We start from the raw sequence: 23,514 nt of genomic DNA, 5'->3' as shown, positions 1-23,514 counted from the left end.
ATTTTATTTGTCTTACTATAGTTGTACAATATTACAAGTGTAGAATATCATTACATTGCTACAATAGAGAAAATGTAGGATACACCATGCTTATATTTACAAAGATCTTGAGGAAAGAGTTGTATTATAAAGTTAAAACTTTGAAAGACTTAAGAAAGCTTTAATAGACTGCCCTTCATCTCTTCCAATGAATTGGAATACCCATGCTTTTTAAAAACAATGTAATTTAATAAAGCTCTTTTACTTATATGAAAATATTCATATTTTTTCACACGTATATCTTATTTACACACAGAGGCAATTAAACAGGCTGAAAGAAATTCAACTTTTTACTTTGATAAATTTAATTTAGATAATTTGATATGATAGCTATAACAGGAAAAATAGTAAATTTTATATGTGCCATATTTAGAAACTTTGTCTCAAATAAAATGTACTTCAACGCTTATTACTTATATTTATACGCAACTTAGAGATCCAAAAAAAAAAAAAAAAAATTATATATATATAGTTCGATATAAATAAAGCTACTTACAAAGTTTTGGTACAACGATGTATGTCGGCATCATTAGTAAAATAAGTTTTTCTCATATCTTAGATGCAGACAGCATCGTACACGCACACACGCACGCATACGTACACAAATATATATCAACAAATGGTTTTTTTTTTTTTTTTTTTTTTAATATATCCTATGTGCAAATATGAATACAAATTTTTAATGCAAGTGTACAATGTTCTTAATCTAAGTATATAATGTGTATTATATACTTGTATTTAAAAACATAGATAAATGTTTATGTTATATTCAATCACATAATCAAGCTAGGAAAAATTAAAAGTCTACAGATGGGGTTAGACTTATGTAAGTAAAATGCACAGATTGCATTTTACTTGTAAAAATAAATAAAAACTGAATCTCGAATAATAAATATAAAAATCTTTTAAAACTAAAACTTATAATATAAATATTAATAATTAAAAATAACTGTATATCCTAGAACACAATAAAATTTAAACTTGTTGAAGGTTCGGAAGTTTGTTTTAGAAAATTACTCTACATTAAAGCTCGTGACAACGTGAGGAAAATAAAGAACAATAGATTTTATTTAGATTAAGCAACAAAATATTATAAAAACTACAGATATTTTTATACAATCGATATTAGACAACATAATTTTATTATTATATGCAACAAAATGTACTATGAATAACATTTCAGTCTAAAAATAAGAATCCAATATATAATTATATACGTGTCATCGATATATTATTAAATGATGCAAGAGATGATTTCCCATCGAAACTGGAAAACTTCCGAACTTTTCACTCATTATGAAACTAATGTAAGTTATATACAAGATTTACAATCTGTTCTTCTAATCTAATCTTGACATTTGTGCAAAACAAGGTGGTGTATCTTATATTATCATTAATTCGAAACAAAGTAAATTTAAGAACAAAAAAAAAACTTTAAATATTAATATACGTTACTTGAACTATTTTACAAAACAATTTCTTTCTTTCTTTTTTTTTTTTTTACTTCAATTTTTAATAGACAATAAAGTATATATGTATCTTAAACATAAAACAGCTTGTTTAAAGACACAAATTTAACTAGTTGTATTTTTGAATCAAAAATTTGTTCATATTTTTTTTACGAATCGATTACACGTGCCTATTATTAGTTAATAAATATATTTATGCAACCATGTTCACGCACACATACATTCTTTCTTTTCTTTTTTTTTTTTTTTAGAAACCCCTAATGAGCAAACCGAATCTATGCTCATTAAATTGGCACGTGTCACTTCAATTTATTTATGGCACTAACACATACATTAAATTAATGTTTAGTTTATCTATCATAATCAGAATACTCTTCACCTTTTTTATTCTTCAATCTTATCATAAATTCGTAAAGATTATTTTGTAAAGTATATAAAATAAATAATGAAAGAAAAAAAGCTTTACAATAAAGATTTTAATCTATTAGAAAGTGGACGATAATGCAGCTAATTGAATTTTCTCCGAAATTCAAAATTATTCTCCAACAATTTTTTTTTAAACGCGTATTATATACCGCTTTAATGTTTTACTCTTTAACGTGATATTTAAATAAATTACGTAAAAACCTTAACATCTTCTATTATAAATTAGTCATTGCATTGTAGTTTTTATCATAATTTGATGATATCAAGTTGTTAGTTCAATACTAATCGTTTATGAGTATATCGTTCACAACCTATCAATATTCTTAAACTTCGCACCTAATCTCTCGAGTATAATTTTGTTTTTAAAATGTTTAAAGCACTAATTATTAAATACTTAAAGATATCTTTTAATATGCTCTTGTTACATTTAAAGATTTATGGTCAACGAAGAGGGTGAATCGTATTGTATGTTCCATAATCTTATTAAAAATTTTCCATGATTTCATATCCGATTGGGGAGAAAAAAAAAAAAAGTCAGTTTTGCGTGTCAGCTATGAAACTCTATAATTTAAATTCAAAATTACATTAATCGGGTTTGTCTCTGTTTTTATCTAAGATGTACTATTTTCAATGTTTTCAATATTCGTTATTTGCGAATTTTTCGAATCAATGTCGGATTTTCGATGTCTTTCCAAATACCTTCTACGTGCTGTTAGCCGCATATGTTCTTTTCGTCGTTGGAGTATAAGTTCTCTCTCAGCAGACGATTTCGAGAAACGACCACCAAGGTTCGAAGGTTCTTCTCCACTATAAAAACGATAATATATTTCTATATATTATATATAAACGTAATGAGACACGTGTTCTCGCTTTTTCATCCTTACCTGTCAGCAAAAGGAATATCAAGTCTAGGATCTAATGAATTTTGAATAGAAGAGCTTGGTATAATATTCGTCATAGGTGTCTGCATTTGTGGGACGGATTCTTCTTGCGGTTCTTCGATTAAATGATGAGGTACAGTTAATACTCCATCAAGTATATTCTCAATTGTCCACTCAACCGATCGAGTCATTCTAAGGTCTTCTAGGATTACATTGCGAGAATAATGGGGAAAAAGTAGTTGTACCTAATAAAACATTTGTTGCAATAAAATTTTTTCTTTTACAAGATTTATAAAACTTTTTAAAGCAATTTACTTTTTATACATACATAGGCGTGAGGGTGTAATAAAACTTACCTGCCGTGCCATAGCATCCATTTGAGAATTAGTGTGTGCCAATGTAGATATGTTGCCACGTAGTCTATTGTGCGAGACCTCGACGGAGAAACTGGGCAGCCAAGACACATATCTCGATGCATCAAGAAAGAGAAAAAAGTGATTACCATTTCTTCTCGTAGGAGTTTGCGGTTCAGGCGGCATCTCTGAAGCGTTTTCTCTGTGATTCGCCTGCATACTCAGACCTAATCGACAAGTAGGACACGATGTATCCTGCTCTAACCAAGATTGTAAGCACGAGTTGTGAAACAAGTGCGTACAAGGTAATTTACGAGCGTTTTCCATTTTCTCCCAGCATATCGCGCAATTATCCGAATTTTCAGCTAGTTCATCTTGTGAAGCCATTGGATAACTAAAAATAAAAGTTTATTTTAAAAAATTATAAAATGCTGCAAATTAAATCTAAAGATAAATCTACAAGATAAAAATATTATGATAAAATAATAGAATTAAAATTATATAGTATGGACATTACACGTACTTTTGTTCCATATGATTTAATACAGCTAAATAGTTTCTATGTTTCGTAATTCTCCGTTGTATCTCGTAGAACAGATACCTAAGTTGCATACATATCACCAGCGATGCCATACTCAGAAAGATATTACTCCACAAGAGCATATGAACATGATGGCAAAAGTCAACTGCCAATACAATGAGTTCTGAAATCAAATCTGTGTAATAGGTCAATGGACCACGTTTATCCCAAGAGCGTTGCGTTGAAGTACCGGCACCACGAGTATCATACAGATGAATCACGTAACGTAACATTACGTGAATTGTACGGACTCCGAGTAAAATACACTAAAGATAAAAAAAAATTATTATTATTATTATTATTATTATTTTTATTATAGAACAAAGTATTTTAGATGATAATATACTATACACGTTATACGTGTGTATGTAAAATATAGAAAATTAATTGTTTTTATATAACAAATTATTGTCACATATTACTTACCTCAGCTGCCATAAAAGCAAAAGTATTGAAAGATATGAAAAAGAAGGCTGCAGCAACGCAGGAGAAAAGCATGAAAAACGATAGCACGAGAATTGTCGCTAATAATCCAAGAAGTCGCACATGACTCCATCCTGGAGTTGTAGGTGAAAAAGATAGCTAAAATCAAAGAGAAAAAATATTAAACATGTTACTTTGTCAATTGTGACACTATAGACACACAGCTATAAAATACGCAACGTTATACAAAAGATAACTTTCTCGTTATATTTGTAAAACGCTGCTTAAACTTTTTTTTTTTTTTTCCCCTGCAAGTATAATTCATATTTTTCCTTTTCGTTATACTTACATATTCAAATCGATCTTTGCAGAGTTGGCTAAGAAGACTTAGGAAGCCGAGCGCCATAAACCATGCCCACCACAGTACAACTTCGTTCAAGTATTGTACATTCAAAACGCCAAAAACAAAGATAAATTTATAAAAAATAAAATTCCAAAATTTATCTTTCAAATGCTGACTCTCTGACGCACGTAGCTCACCAAATATAACCTTTTGAATAGTTTTGCCAAGAAGGATCAACATGCAATAAGCCATGTTAATCAATGTCTGTGAATCAGAAGAAAAAACGAAATTGTAAGGCAATGCATTAAATTAGTAAAAAAAAATAAAAAAAAAAAAACTCTCTTAAAGTACAAAATATACATGTTTTCTTCATCAAAATCTTAATACACAAAAAAATGTAACGTAAGTTTTTTTTTTTTTTTTTTTTTTTTTTCATAATATTTATTCCAATCTTTTTTCTGAATAAAATATTATTAATTGTATTATAAATGTAATTTAATGCGTTTCTTGATACATGCGTTCTAAACAGGTGATAAGTAGTTGAAATAATATCCCTTGCCAATTGGTAGAAAGGTCATCTAATTTTAGGCTGAAACATTCTTTGTTTCAATATCTCGCCAACTATTTTGTAAGATACAGATGCAAGTAGCCGTTGTGCGAATTATTAGGAAAACTTTTAATATACGTATGTATAAAGTACGAAATGGAAACTCTTTCTCAAATTATATAAATAATAATCAGCTACGACATTTTAGTTTAATCACTTTATGTGTCACAGAATATTAAAATTAAACATTGATAAATTAAATCTTTATCATCTCTCTAATTTATAAAACTTAATATCACAAAGATTTTTACTTGTTGACAGTTAACTCTGTTACTTAATTCCGACGAATAAATTAACAACCTGCTTATAATAATAAAAATTGCAGTCTTAAAAATAACAATTTAAGAAAGGCAAAAGAAAAAAAAAAAGAAACGGCGCAACATTTTTTTGCATTACGTTTCACATGACGCGGGTGAAATGTGCGCATCAATGTTACTTATGCAACGCGGATATGAAATAAGAGTTTCCTAGCGTGTAGAGCGTGATTAACGTTAGCGGCATGAATATAAACGTAAAAATTAACTAGACTTTTATTCGAATATATAACATAATGGTAAGACATAATCACGTGATAGTTGCGTAATTATAATACACTTGTAACAAAACACATAATGCCATAAGAAAGAAAAGCAACGCACTCTCCATTAGATTGCCATCATAACTGTGGCATAAACATTAGCTTCCTACTTGGAAAAAAAAAAAAAAAAAATTTATAATTTTTCCAAGTGTTTTGTGAAAGAAACAGAAATGGAAACATCAGTTCCACATGGTCTAATCATAGTGGAAAATGTTACGATATTACACAAAATTGTTATTAGCCATTTGCATTTTGTCGATCGATTGCCGCTATTAATTTTTTCGTCACAACAAATCGTCGATTTTTCGTAGTTACGTGGCAAATCGTCATTCTATTAAATCCAAGGAAACAATACAACATTACATACTTATTAGTTTATATAAGTAAAATTATATAGCTATCGTCGTGTTATATGATACGGAATCATGAAACGTTACAATGCTACTTCCTAGGTATCTATAATATGTGTATAATTATAAAATTATGTTGTTAGATAGTGAGAAATTTTAGAGAAGATACAAGAAACTCAATGGACGCGATACTAAAGAGATAAAACGTACACGACGAAGTAGGGTGGAATCTTTTGTGCGTTGTGTTTCAACGCACATTTTAATATTAATTTATATTCAATAAACATACCCAAACGCAGACAGGTTCCACCAGCATACATTCCGAGAGTTCTTTAAGATGCGTGCCGAGACTTCTCGGATCAGTCGAATCGACGTCGTTTTCAGAATGGGCACTCACGTCGACGTGCGTGTGATTCGTTCTCCAAGCAGGATCCTTAATTATTTGAGTGGCATAATAGATGGAACAGGACAGTATGGCGAAACTTGTGGCGGTATACACCCTAAGATTCGGGACTGGTAACCGTTCCAAAAATTCCATTGGCATGATTGGAAGAATTTTGGGATTTTTGATTAGTCAAACTCACTTCTTACACCTGTAACGAAATTTAAATTCAACATTAGATCTCGGAACCTACAAATTTCTTTCCTTATGAATATAATACATCGATACATCTAATTGTAAGATCTGAGACAATTATTAAACATACTATTGTATTTTTATTAATTTTTTCTAAATTAATGTTTATCAATATTTAATTAATTATCTCGGTTAATCAATTTTTTTATTTGCCAAGTACGAGTGAGTTTGCAAAAATTACGATTTAAAAAATCCATAAACATCGAAAATCGATGAAAAAAAAAAATAAAAAATAAACCAGAGTTCCACTAATTAATTAACTTGTTAGCGGCGCTCTGTTAAAAGGAATAGCGGATAGCTTTATCTGTTTCGTAATCTCGATAAGGGAGAATTTTCATTGACGCACGTACATATATTGTACAGCCAATCAATAAGATTTTCTGAAAAACATTTGGCATGTGTATGTATATTTATATTGGCAAAATACTTTTCAACTACACAACGATATACGTAAAGTCACCCTTCAAAACTCGCGAGAAAAATACGTACGTCTAAAAACATATATACATATACATATATATATATATATATTGATGCTTTCGTAATTTTTGCATATTTCACATTTATTTCGAGGTAATGCCAATCGTAAAAGACGATCGTGACTCAACCGCGTGCTCTATCGCGCTACATAGTTGCGCGATATCGAATACGACGAATCCACGTCGCCTCGTTGATCGCTTCGGCTCTACATATCGCCACGTAATAAGCATGTCACGTATGTGCGATACGGCAAAACATCGATCAAGTCGCGGCGAAAAAACGCTTTTCACGTGACAAATCGTAAATGTAACAATAAATGTTCTCATCGTATTATTGCCTCGCAGCCTTCGTTTCTCTCAGATTAATCTTTCAACTTTTAGAACGTGAAAGGTGTACACACAATTTGTGTAATAATAATGTATGGAATCTTTCGCAGAACCTTTTCCAGATGCATACACGTGTGCGTCTCTCTCAAGTGTCATTACGAGTGTCACCCTCCTCATCAATTAACTAATTTTTACACTTTTGCATTAGCAAATTGTCTCCAAAGGATGCAAGGATGCCTTTTGAAATTGCTAGGTATCCGTAGACAGAAACATAACGTTCGTCTCTCAAACATGGTTACAAATTACAATTACATGTATTATACACAGAGAATGATAACCAACAGAGTGATTGTATCATTTGTCACTGGCATGTTAAAAGTATATTTTGATAGTCTTGCACAGTTGAATCATGTTAAGGGCCAATTGTCCTACTTGCTCGATAAATTACACTTATCAGGTGAACCCTTGTATGTCTTTAGGTAGACTAATTCAGCTTTCTGGTAAATTTACTTATCGGTTAATCATACATCTATCTTAATTTTTTTGCCAAGTAAATAAAAACAGATTTATGCTAAACCGACAGGTAAACTTGTCAAGAAATTGATAATACTGGCTCTAAATTAACAAAGGCAGATACTTGACACGTTGAGCTTTCTGAGAGGAGAGAAAAAAAAAAAAAAAAGCAAATGTACCGAATGCTGGGTGGTACTAAAATAGAGGCACGGGCATCCAGCCGACGACGAAAACAAGTCAAGATGAAATTAGTTCCGGCTGCGATGACCTAATGCCGGAAAGACGTTCCGTCCTAACCAACTTGGTACTGTTGCATTTTATGCATCAACCGAACGCCGGCACCGCCAGTCATGCGTCGCGAGAGGAACTCGAGGGAGGGTCTCCAGGGTTCGTAAACAGGCAGGTGAGAAGAAAAGAAGAGCGCGACACACGTTGGTGTACTTACGCGCTTCAAGCAGTCGCCTGTGCGTCCCTCGAGGGCACGTCTACATCATAAACGCGCCGCGGAATCTCGGCGGAAGACCTCCGACGCAATACGGACGCGCCGCATCGATTAGCACGAGGCCGCGGCGTAAGGAGCGATCCTTCACTTCACGTTGTCGTGAGCACCCCCGCGGCCTGTTTTTCCTGGCACGCGCGACGATAAAACATATCACGAGTTACCCAGCACGAAACGGGATTTACGTGGAACAACACGACGTACGTATGTACAACAAACACCATTCACGATCTACCAGATCCACTGCAAACTGCAACTCCTCCGCACGAGCGAGTCAGCGAGCGTTAACCACCCCGATCACCCCTCTCGCATAACGGTACTAACTAAGGATGCCAAAACAAGTAACCTGGACGACTTGATTCCCTGACAACCTAGTGCCGTTAGATATATTTAGTGACTTTTACTTTCACAGCTCTCAGCCAGCGTTTCGGCTGCCGTCGGACAGAAGAAAAGGCCAGAGTCAGACATTATTAAATTATAAAATCTTTTTATTTTATTGTTAAGTTTATATGTTTGCTCTCATCTTATAACTCGGCGATGTTACCGAGAAGCGAATCTGCGATAACTGCCGGCGACGCCGCGAAAGAGTAGAACAGACAGGGTATACTCTGGCCTTTTTTTCTGTCCGACGGCAGCCGAAGCGCTGGCTTCACACGGACGAGCCTCTGTATTTGTACACGTGGAAGTCGCGATTCCGAGTTGGGCTCTCTGGTTGAGATTTATCTGACTGATAATGACATGGTTTAGCCTGCGGTCGCTTTCAAATTATTTTCACCGACTTATTTCCTTGTAATATTCCTCTCTCTCTGTCTGTCTGTCTGTCTGTCTGTCTCTCTCTCTCTCTCTCTCTCTCTCTCTCTCTCTCTCTCTCTCTCTCTCTCTCTCTCTTTCTTTCCGCGAGAGACAAGGTGACGATACAACGGTGGCGGCAAAGGCAAACTTTCTTCGAGATTCGACGCGTCGCTTTTTGGAATGTCGCAGCAGAGTGTTATCGGGCAAACGACCACGACGACTACAACGGGCTCCGAGATGACTCCCGTACTTGGAAGTCTGCAGTCCGTCGGACCCAACAATCAGACGCCATCGGCTTTGTCCACCGCAGGCACTACGACGACGACCGCCGTGCAACCACAGACGCAGTCTCAGCAAACTCAGTACATTCCTCAGCCCTCGAAGCCGGCGCAACAATCGTCCACTCCAAGTTCTTTCAGCGACTTTCCGCAGGTACGCGACAAGTATTGAAAGACACTGTACGTTTCAGCAAACTCGCACACAACTATACTGTATTATTTCTTTTATTATTTATGTTTATTCATTACTCTATGTATTCTACTATATGATGTGACATTAGATTAATTTTTTTTACATTTAATGTAAACTGTCTACTTATAGTTTTTGACAAAAACACGATTACAAGACTTGGTCAGAGAAGTAGATCCTACGGAACAGCTGGATGAAGAGGTAGAAGAAATGCTTTTACAGTTAGCAGACGACTTTGTGGAAACGACAGTGAATGCAGCTTGCTTATTAGCCAAGCATCGTCATGCCAATACGGTAGAAGTTAAAGATGTACAGTTACATTTAGGTAAGTTAGATTAGTAACGTTTTCTTCTTGATTTGTAATGAAAAAAAAGGAAAAATTGTTGATTTGTCAAGAATAATTTGCTATAAAAATAACCTCTAAAAACTTCAGCAAATATATTGTGTGTTGAAAATTCTGTTTTTAGAAAGAAATTGGAATATGTGGATTCCTGGTTTTGGAACAGACGAAGTACGTCCATACAAACGAGCTACCGTTACCGAAGCACACAAACAAAGATTGGCACTTATACGAAAGTCTATTAAAAAATATTAATCCTTTTATAAATTGTATATGCATTTAGTTTATCAAGTCTAAAAATTAAGCACATATTTTATACATTTTTAATAATCTCAATTATTGTGTATGCTCCCAATAGTAAATTTTGTGATAAAACAATCATGTGCCTTGCTAAAACTTATTTATAATACATTAATTATGTCTTTTTCTTTACAGTTTTACTATACCTTGATAAAAAATATGTCTGTATAAAGTCTGTAGTTTTTAAAATTATAAGTTTAATATTTTTTTTTTTTTTTTATGTACATATAAATGTAATGGGAATATTTATTATAGTTTAATCGTCATCTCTTATAAAAGAACAAAAAAATTAAAATATACTCCTGTGAAATACTATTTAAAAATGCAGAATATATTGTAAATTATAGAAACCGTCTTATACATACAGATATTACATGAATAAGGCGAAAACAGCGACCATTCACTCGCGATATATAAACATCATACAAATATATTATAAAGAAAATGTTTGCAAGCAGATTTCGTATGTAGCATGTATTAAAAATATATAATCTGTGTTCACATACGCGTATTAAATATCATTATGCATATGCATTATAATTTAAATAGCATTGACAACATGCTTCGAATTGCATTGATTTTTAAAAATCTTTTATTAAGTATTAGGTATATATACGGGGTGTTTGCGATTAAATCAAGGTAATTTTGAGAGTAGGTAGGTCTTTTAGAGACAAGTCCTATACCATTTTATAAAATTCTCTCGACCATTATTGATAAAAAAATTAAAATGTTTAGCGTAAGAGCGACAAGAAAATTGCGGGTGAGGAAGCACGACAGGCGAATGACGCTAGATATTTTTTTTTTTTTTTTATCTCAATAATGGTTCTCGATAATTTTACAAATAGGTATGATTTTTTTTTTAACTTGTCTTCAAAGGCCCTATCTACCCTCAAAATTACCTATTTGATCGCGGACACTCTGTATACGTATGTATGTATGCATGTATGCATGTATGTATGTATGTATGTATGTATGTATGCATGTATGCATGTATGTATGTATGTATGTATGTATGTATGTATGTATGTATGTATGTATGCCGAGTCTCAAAATATTTCTCGAAAGGTTTTATTTTCTATACATGAAAAATTACGAGAAAAATTCGTTTAAAAGTTGAAGTTTTCTTCCGATTCTCAAATTAATAGATATTGAAACAATTGAAACAGACTGAAACATTTTATAAGAGCAGCTACTAATCGCAGCCAAAACGATCCATCAGAACAATCCTATATCTTTCTTGAGTTTCACTTGTTTCCAAACTGGAAGCTGTTGAAATTCTTCTTTGCTCATCCCCAACATTTGCTATAAATCATAAAATATATATCTTATAAATCTTCTACTGAGAAAATGTTAATTTTTTTTTTTATATTTTTTTTAATAAACCTGTATTTTATTTTTACGTTTTTCAAATTCTAAAATACTTTATATGTTTTAGGTACGTGTGTTAAAAACATCTTGTATAACGTCAATCGATTCATATTATATTGCTAATAATCGTAAACCTAGAATACTAACTTGAAAGTGTTGTTGAGACAAATACAACTCGAGACGAGTCGGGTCGACTCCGTCAGGTAGAGGTCTTTGTAACAGCTGCGCCGGAGAATATGTGCTTTGAGTTAGACGAGCCAATTCATTTTCCACAGTCAATATTTCTCCTGGATTCCGACCGTCCTATAATGCACAATAAAATTACAGTAAGTATATATATATTTAAATTTTATTTATTTAATACATTCTAACGATATAAGTAAGACAGAGTAATTATTATTTCAAGTTGGAAGCTTTTTTTTAATTAATTTGATACAAAAATACAAAATTAATTAAAAAAATTTAAGCAAAGAAAGATGTTGTTTTTTATCAAGTATATACAATACACATGTACCTCTATGTTTAATTCGGTAACATCGTCTCGATATGTCCATTCCGGGAATATATTTATAAACTGCAATGGTTCTAAACCAGCCCATATCAAATATATTGGAAGATTCGTTGTTTGTGCGTTTCGAGTCTTTTGCCAATATTGTATAGCTGTCGTCATCGCCGCTCTTCTTTCCGCCTGCCATCTTACAGTTTTGCTTCCGGACTGATCTTCCGTTCCATTATCAGGCCACCATCCTTGCCAAATCCATATCACATTTTCATCATCCAACAAAAATAAGGCTAGAAGTAGTAAAACGTAGTAAAAACTTTAATAATTTTGCTGAAACTTTTCATAAAAAAATTGTCCAATCGATCTAAATAAGCGTAAGCTTCTATAGATATAGTTACCTGGTTGATTCGTTTGGTATAAATCATCTTGTGAGAAAGGGAACGGTGTTGCGAGGTCTGCACGATATGGACAATGTATTTCCGTTGCACGAAATTTTTTAGAAACACTAGACAAATAATAAAGCCTTGGCGTATGATTTTTTATTTTAGTTGTTTTTAATGACCAATACAATTTCTCATTTATACCACCTAATGCTGAAAAGTACAAAACACATTTTTAACTTTTTTGAGAGGCAAAACCTTACGGGGTAATCAATCAACTCGTACACGCACGATATCTTGCGCTTTTGCTTTTTCGTTTTTCATAATCTATTGCCATTCATTGCTCGCTGATTGTCTCGCAAGTAAACACGTGTGTGCGAATCAATTTAACTAGTGGTGATTTAGCGAAGGACTTTGACTCAGGCTATTCCTACGGACCATGTACACTTACGAGTTCCAACGTGACGATGTACCCGAGTTGATAGATGAGCATTTAGAAGGTCGATGAAAATCACTGAGAGATGGTCCGTAAAAGTAGTCAGAGTAAGAGTCCTTCACTAAATCATCACTAGTCAAATTGATTTTTTACCCGTCAATTTTCATACAATGGCTATATATAATTTTATTCATATTATATTTTAAACAGATAATTAAAAAAAATTAATTAATAAATAAAAGATAAAAATATATCCATGCATAATTTCATATCTGATTTTTTTTGCTAAGCTCTTACCATTACTTACCATTACTAAATTCTTCAGGTTCCATACCCTCTTGAACTTCACTTATTTGTATATGTCTCTCGTTCAATAATCCAGCTTCTTTGGGTCGATTTTCTTTCAATTTATTTGCAGCTCTTATAGCATTCTATAAAAGAGAAATTGCAAGAGTTAAAGAAACAAATAAAATAAAGATAAACAGATAAATTAAAAAAGAAGTAAAAGAGAAAAAGAGAAAATAATCAAAATAGGTACTTCTCTAATATGATGCAATGAATTATTTCCATGCCATACATATAGTTTTGCACTTTCGGTATCTAATAATATGAAAGAACCTCTACTTCTTAATTGTCGAGTACTGCAAGGGATTTCAAGCAAGAATGTCTCAGTCTCTAAAGTTCCTCGACAGATGTACAATTTCCATCGATTCTCATACTTTTTTTCAGATTTCTTGCCGTTGTGTACCACCATCTTTCCAGAGAATAGATTCAAAAATGCAGCTGGTTCATGTCCTTGAACAACATAAATCTGTAACAGAAAAATTATCACGTTAATAGTGATAAGTAATATTATGTGTTTAATTTTAGATAAGCAAAATAATTGTAATAATAAATTTACCTGAGGACCTCGATCACTATCTAATTCGACCGTCAATAATGCTGCAGCACCTCGTTCGTTCAAAGATGCATTTCGGCCTTGCCAAATGAAATATACATATCTATCTCGACCTTTTGCCGAATGCTTAGATGGTAAGCCACTTAGTTCTCTGCCTAACAACATAAATCAATTTTAAAAACACTTGGATAATTAAAAATTAATTATTCACTGGATATTACAGAGCGCGCGCGCGCGCGCACGCTTTGCATGACATTGTCGTTATCAATTCTGAATTTTTTTTAGCTGGCAGTCAAGCAAATAATACACAAGTAGCGAAAGTAAAACAAATTTCTCTCTTTAATTAAACCGTAAAATTAATAGCTCACCAGTAATTGTGACGGAATACGTCCATTGAATGATATAACTGTCGCCAGAATAGAATTGACCAATGGATGATCCATCCAAAAGTGTATGTGAGAATTCATCGATATGCCATACCATAATGCTTGTTGTATCAACAACATATTCTTTCTTCAACTAAAATCAAATTAAATAAAATTGTTAAAGCAGCTAAATTTACTTGTAATAAATCACGGATCATTTTTGTCATGCCAGTAAAAGAGAAAAATTACTTCATTATCGTAACAGCCAGTGCCTCTGCCCAAGTGACAGCCCTCTAAGATAAAATCGACTGGAGTAGAGTTTGGCAGCCACATTTCGTCGTTTTCATCAAGATGTACAGTTATAGCACCATCAGTTTGTCGTACATCGTTATCGTTTTGACCTCGCATCTTTCCTGCATTAGTGAGATTAGGCCAGTCAAGGAATTTTTCTCGGAATAATATTGTTTCAACGTGTTGCGTCAACTTGGCAAATAAGCACCATTTCGGTCTGCTTTTGGCAAATTTTGCAGGTAAGTTCGCGTCCAAATCACTATTTCGATTACCAATTATACGAGCAGTATTTATCGGACAAACGGTACACTCGCTATAATCGTATCCATTGTTCCACATTTTCGTAGCCAGCCGTGTAGCGAGTCTCTTTTTGTCCGTCGAGATTTCCTTACCGCTCCAAATGTACATCTCGGTACCAAAATCGAACACCAAAGTCTTGATAAAATGTTGAAAATATATGCGATATAACTTCCAATATACAATAGTTTTTACGAAACATAATTACTTTTATTAAAAACCCATCTATTTACTTTTCTCAATTATCATAATTACCTTATTGTTATCGAGCATTTCTATTTTTGGAAGCGAACCCCAGAATTTTTCGTACAACACCAATTGTTCGTCTTTCAATTCGTATACCATATTTGTATCGATAATGGCAGATTCATACAATTCGTCTTCGTCAGGATGACCAGCTTCGACAACTGTAGTTACATTATAAAGAATTTACTCATCATAATATACAATACATAAAAGTAGAAAGAAACGAGCATACCCTTTAATTTATTAATGTCGACCACGTCAAGATAATTCCAAAATTTTTCGACTTGCTTTTTTGAACAAGTGAGTTTATCGTCACTTATAGTTATTACTTCAACTGCTTGGCAACCTAGATCTTTTTGTTGTTGAATACTCGTTGCGATCTCAGCGGCACGAGTCTTCTCGATAATATTGCTATATTTTCCTATATAATTAAACACCTGCAATTCGTTGAGAATTTGTTTTAATTAATAAAGAGATTACAATAGCGTATAATATATTATTATATAATTACCTCTGATTTTGTGACCAGGATATAACTATCACCATTATTGATACTTTCGGCGATAGGTTCGACTAATCTAGCTTGAACGTGCCGTCTTCCTTTAATTAATATCAACATCAGGTCTTTGTACGGCTGCAATTTATTTGTGGACACATTTGTTTCCGACACATTTCTCAAAGTCACTGTACTAAAATCTTCAGTAGAAGCCAACCCGGCGAGAGCTTCCACAGCGAAAGTTGAGTTTTCAGCAACTGAAATTATTATTAATTCAGAGTTAAATACAAATTATAATTTAACATTTAAACAATAATTACGCGTTAAAAATTGACGTAGAGATATATGTGATAAAAAAAATCTAATTACTGTAGTATATTACTTACGTTTTCTTATATTTAAATTGCTTGTCGTACTCGTGGCTGTATTATTCGTGCGAATTTCAATGTATTCCGATTTCAAATCGGTGCGTGCCGCGAGAGCTTTCAAAGGATTTCTCGAGATAACTCGTCGACGTTGCGTCCGTATATTCCGCTTTTGTACCAATCTGACAAAAAATAATTTAGGCTACAGAGTTGCAATTTTCATATACACAAACACTTTGAATATTCTGAATTATTTTGATGAATAATCTTTACTTTATGTTCTCATTTCTTTTTTCCTCTCTAATTTTCGCACAAGCAAAGTAATAAAATAATCAAAGCGAATATTTACAACTCGGATTGTGATGTAATTATATCGAAGTCACTTTCATCTAAATCATAAGACTCGGTCTCGCACTTTTCCAATGACACCCCACTAAAGAAGGAGGTGAACGTTTCATCGTCAGTTTTAGGTACTGAAACACTCGGCGATGAGACATGCTCCGTTTTACATTCTTCACCTACAAATTATATAATAAACTAATTTCTATAAAATATGATACTGTTTGATGATAATTTAGATTATTGCAATCACATTATAAGCTGTTTCAGAAAGTAATATAGATGCGACATAGTTGGCAAGTATTAGAAATATTAGAGTTGTATTTTATGTCGTGTTCTTCCAGCTTTTATTGGGACGTAAGCATCAATTACCGATAAGAAGACGTAAAATGTGCAATTAAAAAAAAAAAAAAAATTTTTTACTAACCACTGTCATCGCTAACAGGTTCAGAGTAACTCGTACGTGTGGTGAAAGATGCGTCTTTGCATGGACTGGTAGGGGTCGATACTGCACCGCTGTTACACTCTGAAAAAAAATAACAAAATTATATCATAGTATAACTGTTGAAAATATAATATAAAGCCAACTCTTTTATATAAAAATATTTTAAATATTTGAAATCTTCGGTACGCGTTTAAAGTCGCCGCGTACGGTATGTTTGATTGTTAAATTAAAGAAAATTGTTAATTCTTTCAAGTATATTTTACAACAAAGTTCTGTTTTTTTATCAGAAAAAAAAAAAAAAGCTTACCCTTATCTTTTTTTATTTTGAACCATTGAGGGCGCGGAATTTTCTTCTTCTGGCTTGAAATGTTCGCCGCAGCTTCTGTAAGAAACGGCGAGCTGGCTCCATCCTTCGATGGAGCTATTTTCATTTTGCCAGCAACGGTAAAGTTGACTGCGTCGGGTGTTACGATTCTGCTCTTCCAGCTTTCCATAGCAGATCCCAATTTCTCGATGCAGTCGGCTAACACGCTCGATTTAATCGCGTTCTCTTCCGAATTGAGCGATGAATCGTCACAGAATTCGTCAACTTTGGCACCTGCTACACGTCGCTTCCAGTTCGTGCTACCATTATGACGTAGCGCGGCCAGCCGATCTGCGATACTCACGCTTGGGGTCTCGTTCGTCTCCGTCGACGGTGCTATCACCTGCGTTGCACTGCGACACAGTCCAGGTAGTGGGACACCGCGTTGCGGTTTCCATCTCTCGTCACTTAAAGAGTGCTGGCTGATACTCTTGGTCAACGAATCGATAAAACATCGTTCTACGTTAATTGATTTTTGGTCGACAACAGTATTATTATGCATCTTGAAATTATCGTTAGCATCGTCGTTGTCACTCCTCTTAACTTTTCCCGCCAGCTTTTCCTTCTTCTTTCCTTCTTCATTCCTTTTGTCGTTCTCATCGTTATCGTTGCCGTTTTCATCATTCTTATTGTCATCATCGTTATTGTCATTATCATATAATTCCCAATTAGATTTACTTAATGAATTGTGCCTTTCGTTGCTGCGTTTTTCCAGCGCATTGCTCGATACTACGTCAGTTTTATATTTGTCCACATCGGCCGATGAGGCGGAAGCTTCTTCATTCAGAAATAATGCAGCTTTATGAGAAGGCACTACGGCTTCGTTTTTCACGTTATCTTGTTTAGAAACGACTGTTTGCATTTCATCAGAAAGATCTCGCATCATATTACGATTAGTCGCCACGCTGAAACAATCCGATTTCTCGTAAAGTTTAGCAGCAGTCTCGCTACTTGAATTTTGGCTCTCGGTGCCAAACACGTCTCGTTCGTTTTCCGTTACATCAGCAGCATCGCTGGAGGCGGGTCTCGAGTAAGGATTACTTTTTAGAATAGAACGCGGATGCATCTCGGAACTCGGCAAGATCAGCGGCTGCTCCAATTCGTCAGATTCTTTCTTCAGCACAGACTTGATCAATTTCATACCTTGGAGTTCCGGGCTTTTGGCACGCGAAAAAGTTTGCATATATCCAGGGTACGGCTTTAGAATACTTTTTGGGGTGTCGTGCTGAGACGCTGTTGCAAACGGTGGCAAATGAAGCGGTCCTTGGCACTCTGTTAAGCACACTCCTAAAATAACAAATTTATCATGGCTATTGTACACAATTTTAATAATTCAAATACAAACAATCTCCAATACCCTCAATCAATGCTGGAATCTGATGATCTGCGATTAACGGTGATATGCGAGACGCCACTTCAACCTCCTCAGATGTTACGGGCTGCGTTTTGTACCGATTAGATTGCCGTCTCTTTTGGATAAGTTTTTCATGACACGCGACGGCGTTTCTCGTGGTGGTTTCTGTAGTTGCAATCTTTTGATTAAAAAGTCGCACGCGTTCAATTAAGCTCAGTTTAGACGGCTCCAGGTCAGTATCAGTCGTTTCCGCGTTGCTTAACGTTGCGGCATTGCGTTGATTCTGCAAGACCGCCTCACGTACTTCTTCGGAAGTCACTGGTTGTGTACTGAATCTGTCACTTCCTTGCATCTTGCGCTCGCGATAACGTTGAATACCACGTGACAATCTTTGCGAAGGTACATGCTGAGAGCTATTTTCCGTAATGTTTGCCTTCTCTTGCAAAATTTTAAAGTGCTGTGTCATCTTCGATACACTATTACTGCGACAAATAGCAGCATAATCCTCGTAAACAGCTTGTGCTCCTTGCTGTCTTTCCTCGGCTATCACTTCTTTCTCGTCAGTTGTCTGAGCGAGAATTTTTTTCGCCCTGCAATCATCTGCACTGCCATCGCTCGTCTTCGCAAAATGTATATGCAAGTCTGTTTTATTCTTTTCTTCCATATCGTTCGTGTTAATTTGCTTAGTTTTACCGAATGCCTCGTACGATAGTCCACTTTCTTTAATCACCCCGGAGCTGCAAGAAATATATACATGTAATAACTTTGATATTAACATCAATTTGTTGCTTCACACAAACTCATTTTATTCTTATTTAATTTTTTTTATATATTAAAACAGTACCGCGCAAGTCGTTTATGCATAAATACGTTACACACAACTATCTCCACATTCTGGTAGCTTTGAGAAAAGCTAAAGGGTCTATAATTAAACTTGGCACAAGATCAAAGCCCCACTAAATCCATGTATCACATCAGCAATTGCAAAAAGTTAATGTTGGATTGCTGAATAAAATTGTTTTCTTAAAAGAAAATTACAACTTGGTTGAAATCTTTTTTCAATATAAAAAAAAAAAAACTAAGAATTTTACTTGTACAAGAAAAATAACTGAAACTATAATAACGGATAACGATCCAACTAAAATATCTTTTTAATAACATTTTCAATGAGAATTGGAAAGCAACTAAAGAGCTTTTTCACATCCACCAATATAAACAATATAATTTTTCATAAAATTTGTCAACTAATTATATGCGCTCTTAGTTTAAAGTAATTTAAATTTTTATATCGTACCGGGGAGAATTTCTTTTCCAAAAACTAAAAAAGGAAATTGCGTCGAGTATTCTTGCCAATATAGATTTGACACCATTAGTATATTCGCGATGGTACATATTTAATAAAATTATAGTCGTTTCGTACCGAAACGTACCTATTTGATGCGTAGGAAACTTCATTCGACCGGTCGGCCGTAAAACTGCGGCGTGCGAATTGTGGAGTATATAATATATCGATCGGCGAACTAGACTCGAGAGATCTTCGTTTAGCTAGCACGCGAATCGACTCGACCGAGTCATCGCTGTTAGCATATCGAGCATGTCCTACGGACTGAGCTCTCTTTCGTAAAAATGACTCCACTGATAAATCGCACGTGTCGTCGTAATAACGACTGCCGCTAGACTGTTTTAATATAGGTCGTACGCTTTCAATTTCGCTCGCTCGGCTCTTCAATACTGATAACTTTCTCGGGGAAATTGACTCAGTTTCGTAATTACCATCCTCGTACGAGTTCTTCCGCGAGGACTTTAGGATCGTTTTTTTCGGTCTATCGTACTCATGTTCGTCCGACTCGGTACTTGATTTTTTCTTCAGTATAGGCCGAGGTTCGAGAGACGAAATATCGCCTCCGACGAATAATTCTTCTTTACCGTGCTTCTTTTTTAATATCGGCCTCACTTCGGATCCCTCAAGATTTTCAGACACATTAACGTTCGTATTCGCGATTGCATTTCTACTCATTGCCGTACTTGCAATGTCCGATGCAATTGTTACATGATGATTGATGCTATTGGCACGCATGCTGTTCGCGAGTTTTCGTTTTAAAATGCTTTGTGGTTCTGGAGATCCCAATAACGCTCCTAATCGATGAATTTCTCTGTCGTCTTCCTTAGACGATTTACGTTTCAATATAGAAGCAGGATGTTGATCGGGACTCTGATCTCTCTTAACGATTTCATCCAGCGAAGATCGTCTTTGATTTTTCAAAATTGGCCGAAATTCTGAATAAATATGCTCAGCAAAGAAAACATCGGGAGAACAGCTACGACGACGTAATATCTCGTTTTCGTCTAAGCTACTCCGTTTTTTCAAGATACCGTGTCTTTTGTGAGAAACAGGTTCCGTGACGGATGGCGAAAATGTAACTGGTGATGGCGTATGAGAACTACCGGATGACGCTTGGCGATCGCCTCCTTCACCATCGGCAGTTTTATGTTTAAGAATAGAAACTGGAGTATGCCTAGGTGTGATAGAATTTTTTGGTGACATTGACACTTTTTCAGTCGAATGATTAGCACAGCTTGTCGTTGCAGATGCCAGTCTTTCCACACGTTCCATAGTGGCACGCGTCAACGCCGTTAATTCGTCCACTTTACGTGAAAACTCTGAATCGCCTGTAACATCGCTAAAGAGTAAAAATTATTTGTAATATTATCTATATTTTTCTTCTATTATTACTTTTATTATTATTAATTACTCTTTATTGTATACTATTAAAAACTTTGCTATTATTCAAATACCAATTAATAAATATGAAAAATAAATTAAACTATTTTTTTTAACATATATATGTGTATATATACCTAGATTGCTGTACAAGTAAACGCTTTGCATTTGCGACAGCCAAGACGGAAGGTGACGTTTTAGAAACATTTTTCATAATGCTATATTGAGTTTCAACTTTTGAATCGATATGTTTTCTGCGCAAACTCGTTATTTGACGAGAATCAGCAGGACTTGCTATCATATCAGACACTTGGCTTCGTTTAATATATTGCCTTTTGGAATATCTCTCACTAGATTCGACTAAAAATTTAATCAAGTTATTAAAAAAATTAAATTGAAAAGTATCCGACACATTATCGTAATTTAATATCAATATATTTACTTTATATATATATATATATATATATATATATTTAAGTGTTTTACCTTCACCAGAAAGATCAACAGGTGCAGCTTCCACATGGCGTGATTTATTTAAATAAGATTTACGTTTGTGGTTTTTATCCCTTTCCTTGACAGAATTTATCATGGTGGCATCAAGGGATGTGAAATTTTTCTGCACACAGATATATGTTATGACAGAAATTTTTTAAAAAACGACAGAAAAAAATAAAAATAAAACGGTATAAATAATTACCTGCTTAGCTGACGATAAATTATGACGTTGAGAATTGAAAGTTTCTGATCCAAGTAATTTTTTAGACAATAACGTTACATCTTTGTATATAAGGAAACAATTTATTTATTAATATACTTACAAAACAAATTTAAAGCATTTAAAAGTGTTTACATACCATTGGGCACTGCTATAGAAGCAGCCCTTAATCTAGAAGTTCTGGTCTCACGAATCTTAGCAGTTTTACAGGCTGTGAAATTTTTGGGATTTTCCTTTGGTTCCACTTTATGTATTATTTTACCGGTATTTTCTGTTGTAAGGCTGTGTTGTTTCTTTTCTACTGCAATAGAAATAAATTATATTTTGTGCTTAAAGCAAATAAAATAAGTGAAAAATACTAATAAAATTATAATATGAAATTAATAAAGTTTATATATATATATATATATATAAATAAACGTTTAAATTTGCACAGTAAAATTATATAAAATATTATAATTATTATCATTTTTAATAATAAAATACTCAACATCATGTAAAATTGTTGTCACTCACTAATATTTAAAGAACAAGGAGCTACATCTCTAACCAAGGAATCAATGTTTTTTTTACTGCAACACTCACTATAATGTGAACAGGTGTCTTGATTTATCGAGCAAGCAGCATTTGGCTCTGTACCTTCTGTCTCATTTGATGAATTCTCCTCACTAGGTGCCATCAAAACTGTGGCTCCAGCAGCTACCATTACTGAAAATATTGCATATATTTAAATTAACTAAATTGTCAATAATGTAAAAACAACCTGGCAGGAGTTAGATCTTCTCAATCAATTTCAACTCTTAACAAGTTTCAGTTTGAATAACTGCAAAAAAAGTAAGGGAGTTGTTTACAAATGTGCCTCGTCAGCTTTTATAATAAATATAATCCCAATTCAATATGTACTTTTGAAAAGAATAGGAAAGACATGACATTACTCATCCCAGACAGAATTATTGTTGAATAAATATTATGTAGGGCCACAAAAATCTCTTGTACTTACTTGATGAGAATTAATGCAACTGCAAATTGTTCTGCAACACGGCCATAATTTCACTTTTGGAAGCTTTCAAAGGGAGAAAACTGTCGGATAATCGGACGTGACAAATGCGTGTGCTACCTTACGACTAAGTTATCACAGCTACTTAATAAGTACTATGTATAAAATGATACAAATTGCAAGATAATCAATCTGTATGTACAGTGAACCCGCGCAAACGTAGCGAAGCCTCACAACATTATTCACGTCGAGAGTGAAAATTGTTGATTAAATAAAAGAAAACATATCGCCACGAAACGGGTGACATTTTCATGAGCTGATCGTGTCAGTGCCAGTGGGCGCGTTCAGTCATCAGGCGGAGAAAGCTGCCGACTTGTAGACTCGTCACCCTCGGTCCTGATTCGTCCGGCCCACTGGAAGCTGCAAATCGCAGTCACGTTCGGTAATCTCGTATACATTATGCGAGTATGCACATGTGTGTTAGGTAATGTAACGCGCGCGCGTGCTTACTTTTTTCTTATTATTTGCTTC

General features: G+C 34.2%; 3 protein-coding genes across 9 annotated transcripts; 1 reads left to right on the top strand and 2 right to left on the bottom strand.

Moving 5' to 3' along the window:
• Positions 1-662: 662 nt before the first annotated feature.
• On the bottom strand, positions 663-8,822 carry LOC139110369 (E3 ubiquitin-protein ligase AMFR). 2 transcript variants are annotated; one of them, XM_070670115.1, is made up of 8 exons: positions 8,450-8,822; positions 6,338-6,641; positions 4,521-4,778; positions 4,175-4,330; positions 3,692-4,014; positions 3,172-3,562; positions 2,819-3,060; positions 663-2,741 (listed from the first exon to the last, which is right to left on the bottom strand). In XM_070670115.1, exons 2-8 carry the CDS (start codon positions 6,590-6,592, stop codon positions 2,546-2,548), a joined length of 1,821 nt encoding a protein of 606 aa, XP_070526216.1. In that variant the 5' UTR covers positions 6,593-6,641; positions 8,450-8,822; the 3' UTR covers positions 663-2,545. The 2 variants fall into 2 exon arrangements, with proteins under 2 accessions (XP_070526216.1, XP_070526217.1); XM_070670116.1 differs by lacking the exon at positions 8,450-8,822 and adding an exon at positions 7,605-7,928.
• On the top strand, positions 8,261-10,482 carry Taf12 (TATA-box binding protein associated factor 12). 3 transcript variants are annotated; one of them, XM_070670132.1, is made up of 4 exons: positions 8,261-8,407; positions 9,485-9,727; positions 9,896-10,088; positions 10,231-10,482. In XM_070670132.1, the coding sequence occupies exons 1-4, from the start codon at positions 8,276-8,278 to the stop codon at positions 10,356-10,358; spliced, it is 696 nt and encodes a 231-aa protein (XP_070526233.1). In that variant the 5' UTR covers positions 8,261-8,275; the 3' UTR covers positions 10,359-10,482. The 3 variants fall into 3 exon arrangements, with proteins under 3 accessions (XP_070526233.1, XP_070526235.1, XP_070526234.1); XM_070670134.1 differs by lacking the exon at positions 8,261-8,407 and adding an exon at positions 8,929-9,214 and having other exon boundaries at positions 9,488-9,727; XM_070670133.1 differs by lacking the exon at positions 8,261-8,407 and adding an exon at positions 8,929-9,292 and having other exon boundaries at positions 9,488-9,727.
• A 231-nt stretch (positions 10,483-10,713) lies between these two features.
• Svil (Supervillin) lies at positions 10,714-23,355 on the bottom strand. 4 transcript variants are annotated; one of them, XM_070670094.1, is made up of 24 exons: positions 22,987-23,346; positions 22,503-22,694; positions 22,126-22,287; positions 21,969-22,048; positions 21,758-21,887; positions 21,409-21,631; positions 19,980-21,230; positions 18,553-19,286; positions 17,139-18,482; positions 16,814-16,912; positions 16,397-16,565; positions 16,069-16,229; positions 15,698-15,939; positions 15,419-15,623; positions 15,196-15,347; positions 14,602-15,078; positions 14,356-14,506; positions 13,991-14,142; positions 13,628-13,900; positions 13,397-13,520; positions 12,672-12,866; positions 12,286-12,563; positions 11,919-12,074; positions 10,714-11,705 (listed from the first exon to the last, which is right to left on the bottom strand). In XM_070670094.1, exons 2-24 carry the CDS (start codon positions 22,690-22,692, stop codon positions 11,619-11,621), a joined length of 7,035 nt encoding a protein of 2,344 aa, XP_070526195.1. In that variant the 5' UTR covers positions 22,693-22,694; positions 22,987-23,346; the 3' UTR covers positions 10,714-11,618. The 4 variants fall into 4 exon arrangements, with proteins under 4 accessions (XP_070526195.1, XP_070526196.1, XP_070526197.1 ...); XM_070670095.1 differs by having other exon boundaries at positions 22,572-22,694; XM_070670096.1 differs by having other exon boundaries at positions 22,126-22,284; positions 22,572-22,694.
• Between the last annotated feature and the right edge of the window lie 159 nt (positions 23,356-23,514).

The sequence above is a fragment of the Cardiocondyla obscurior genome, linkage group LG20 (genome assembly GCF_019399895.1).
Source record: "Cardiocondyla obscurior isolate alpha-2009 linkage group LG20, Cobs3.1, whole genome shotgun sequence".
Taxonomy (NCBI): domain Eukaryota; kingdom Metazoa; phylum Arthropoda; class Insecta; order Hymenoptera; family Formicidae; genus Cardiocondyla; species Cardiocondyla obscurior.
Note: the sequence above shows the minus strand (reverse complement) of the source record. Positions and strands in the feature narration are given on the sequence as shown.

What these genes read in the sequence shown, in the direction of transcription:
- Taf12 (XM_070670132.1), top strand. Translation starts at nt 8,276, where the DNA reads ATGCCGGAAAGACGTTCCGTCCTAACCAACTTGGTACTGTTGCATTTT. An exon ending in CTTTCAGCGACTTTCCGCAG is followed by an intron (nt 9,728 to 9,895) that starts GTACGCGACAAG and finishes GTCTACTTATAG; the next exon opens with TTTTTGACAAAAACACGATT. An exon ending in AGATGTACAGTTACATTTAG is followed by an intron (nt 10,089 to 10,230) that starts GTAAGTTAGATT and finishes TTCTGTTTTTAG; the next exon opens with AAAGAAATTGGAATATGTGG.
- Svil (XM_070670094.1), bottom strand. Translation starts at nt 22,692, where the DNA reads ATGGTAGCTGCTGGAGCCACAGTTTTGATGGCACCTAGTGAGGAGAAT. An exon ending in GTATTCCGTCACAATTACTG is followed by an intron (nt 14,143 to 14,355) that starts GTGAGCTATTAA and finishes TTATGTTGTTAG; the next exon opens with GCAGAGAACTAAGTGGCTTA. An exon ending in ATACCAAACGAATCAACCAG is followed by an intron (nt 12,564 to 12,671) that starts GTAACTATATCT and finishes TACTACTTCTAG; the next exon opens with CCTTATTTTTGTTGGATGAT.
- LOC139110369 (XM_070670115.1), bottom strand. Translation starts at nt 6,592, where the DNA reads ATGCCAATGGAATTTTTGGAACGGTTACCAGTCCCGAATCTTAGGGTG. An exon ending in TTAAATCATATGGAACAAAA is followed by an intron (nt 3,563 to 3,691) that starts GTACGTGTAATG and finishes TTTTATTTTTAG; the next exon opens with TTATCCAATGGCTTCACAAG. An exon ending in TGGATGCTATGGCACGGCAG is followed by an intron (nt 3,061 to 3,171) that starts GTAAGTTTTATT and finishes ATGTTTTATTAG; the next exon opens with GTACAACTACTTTTTCCCCA.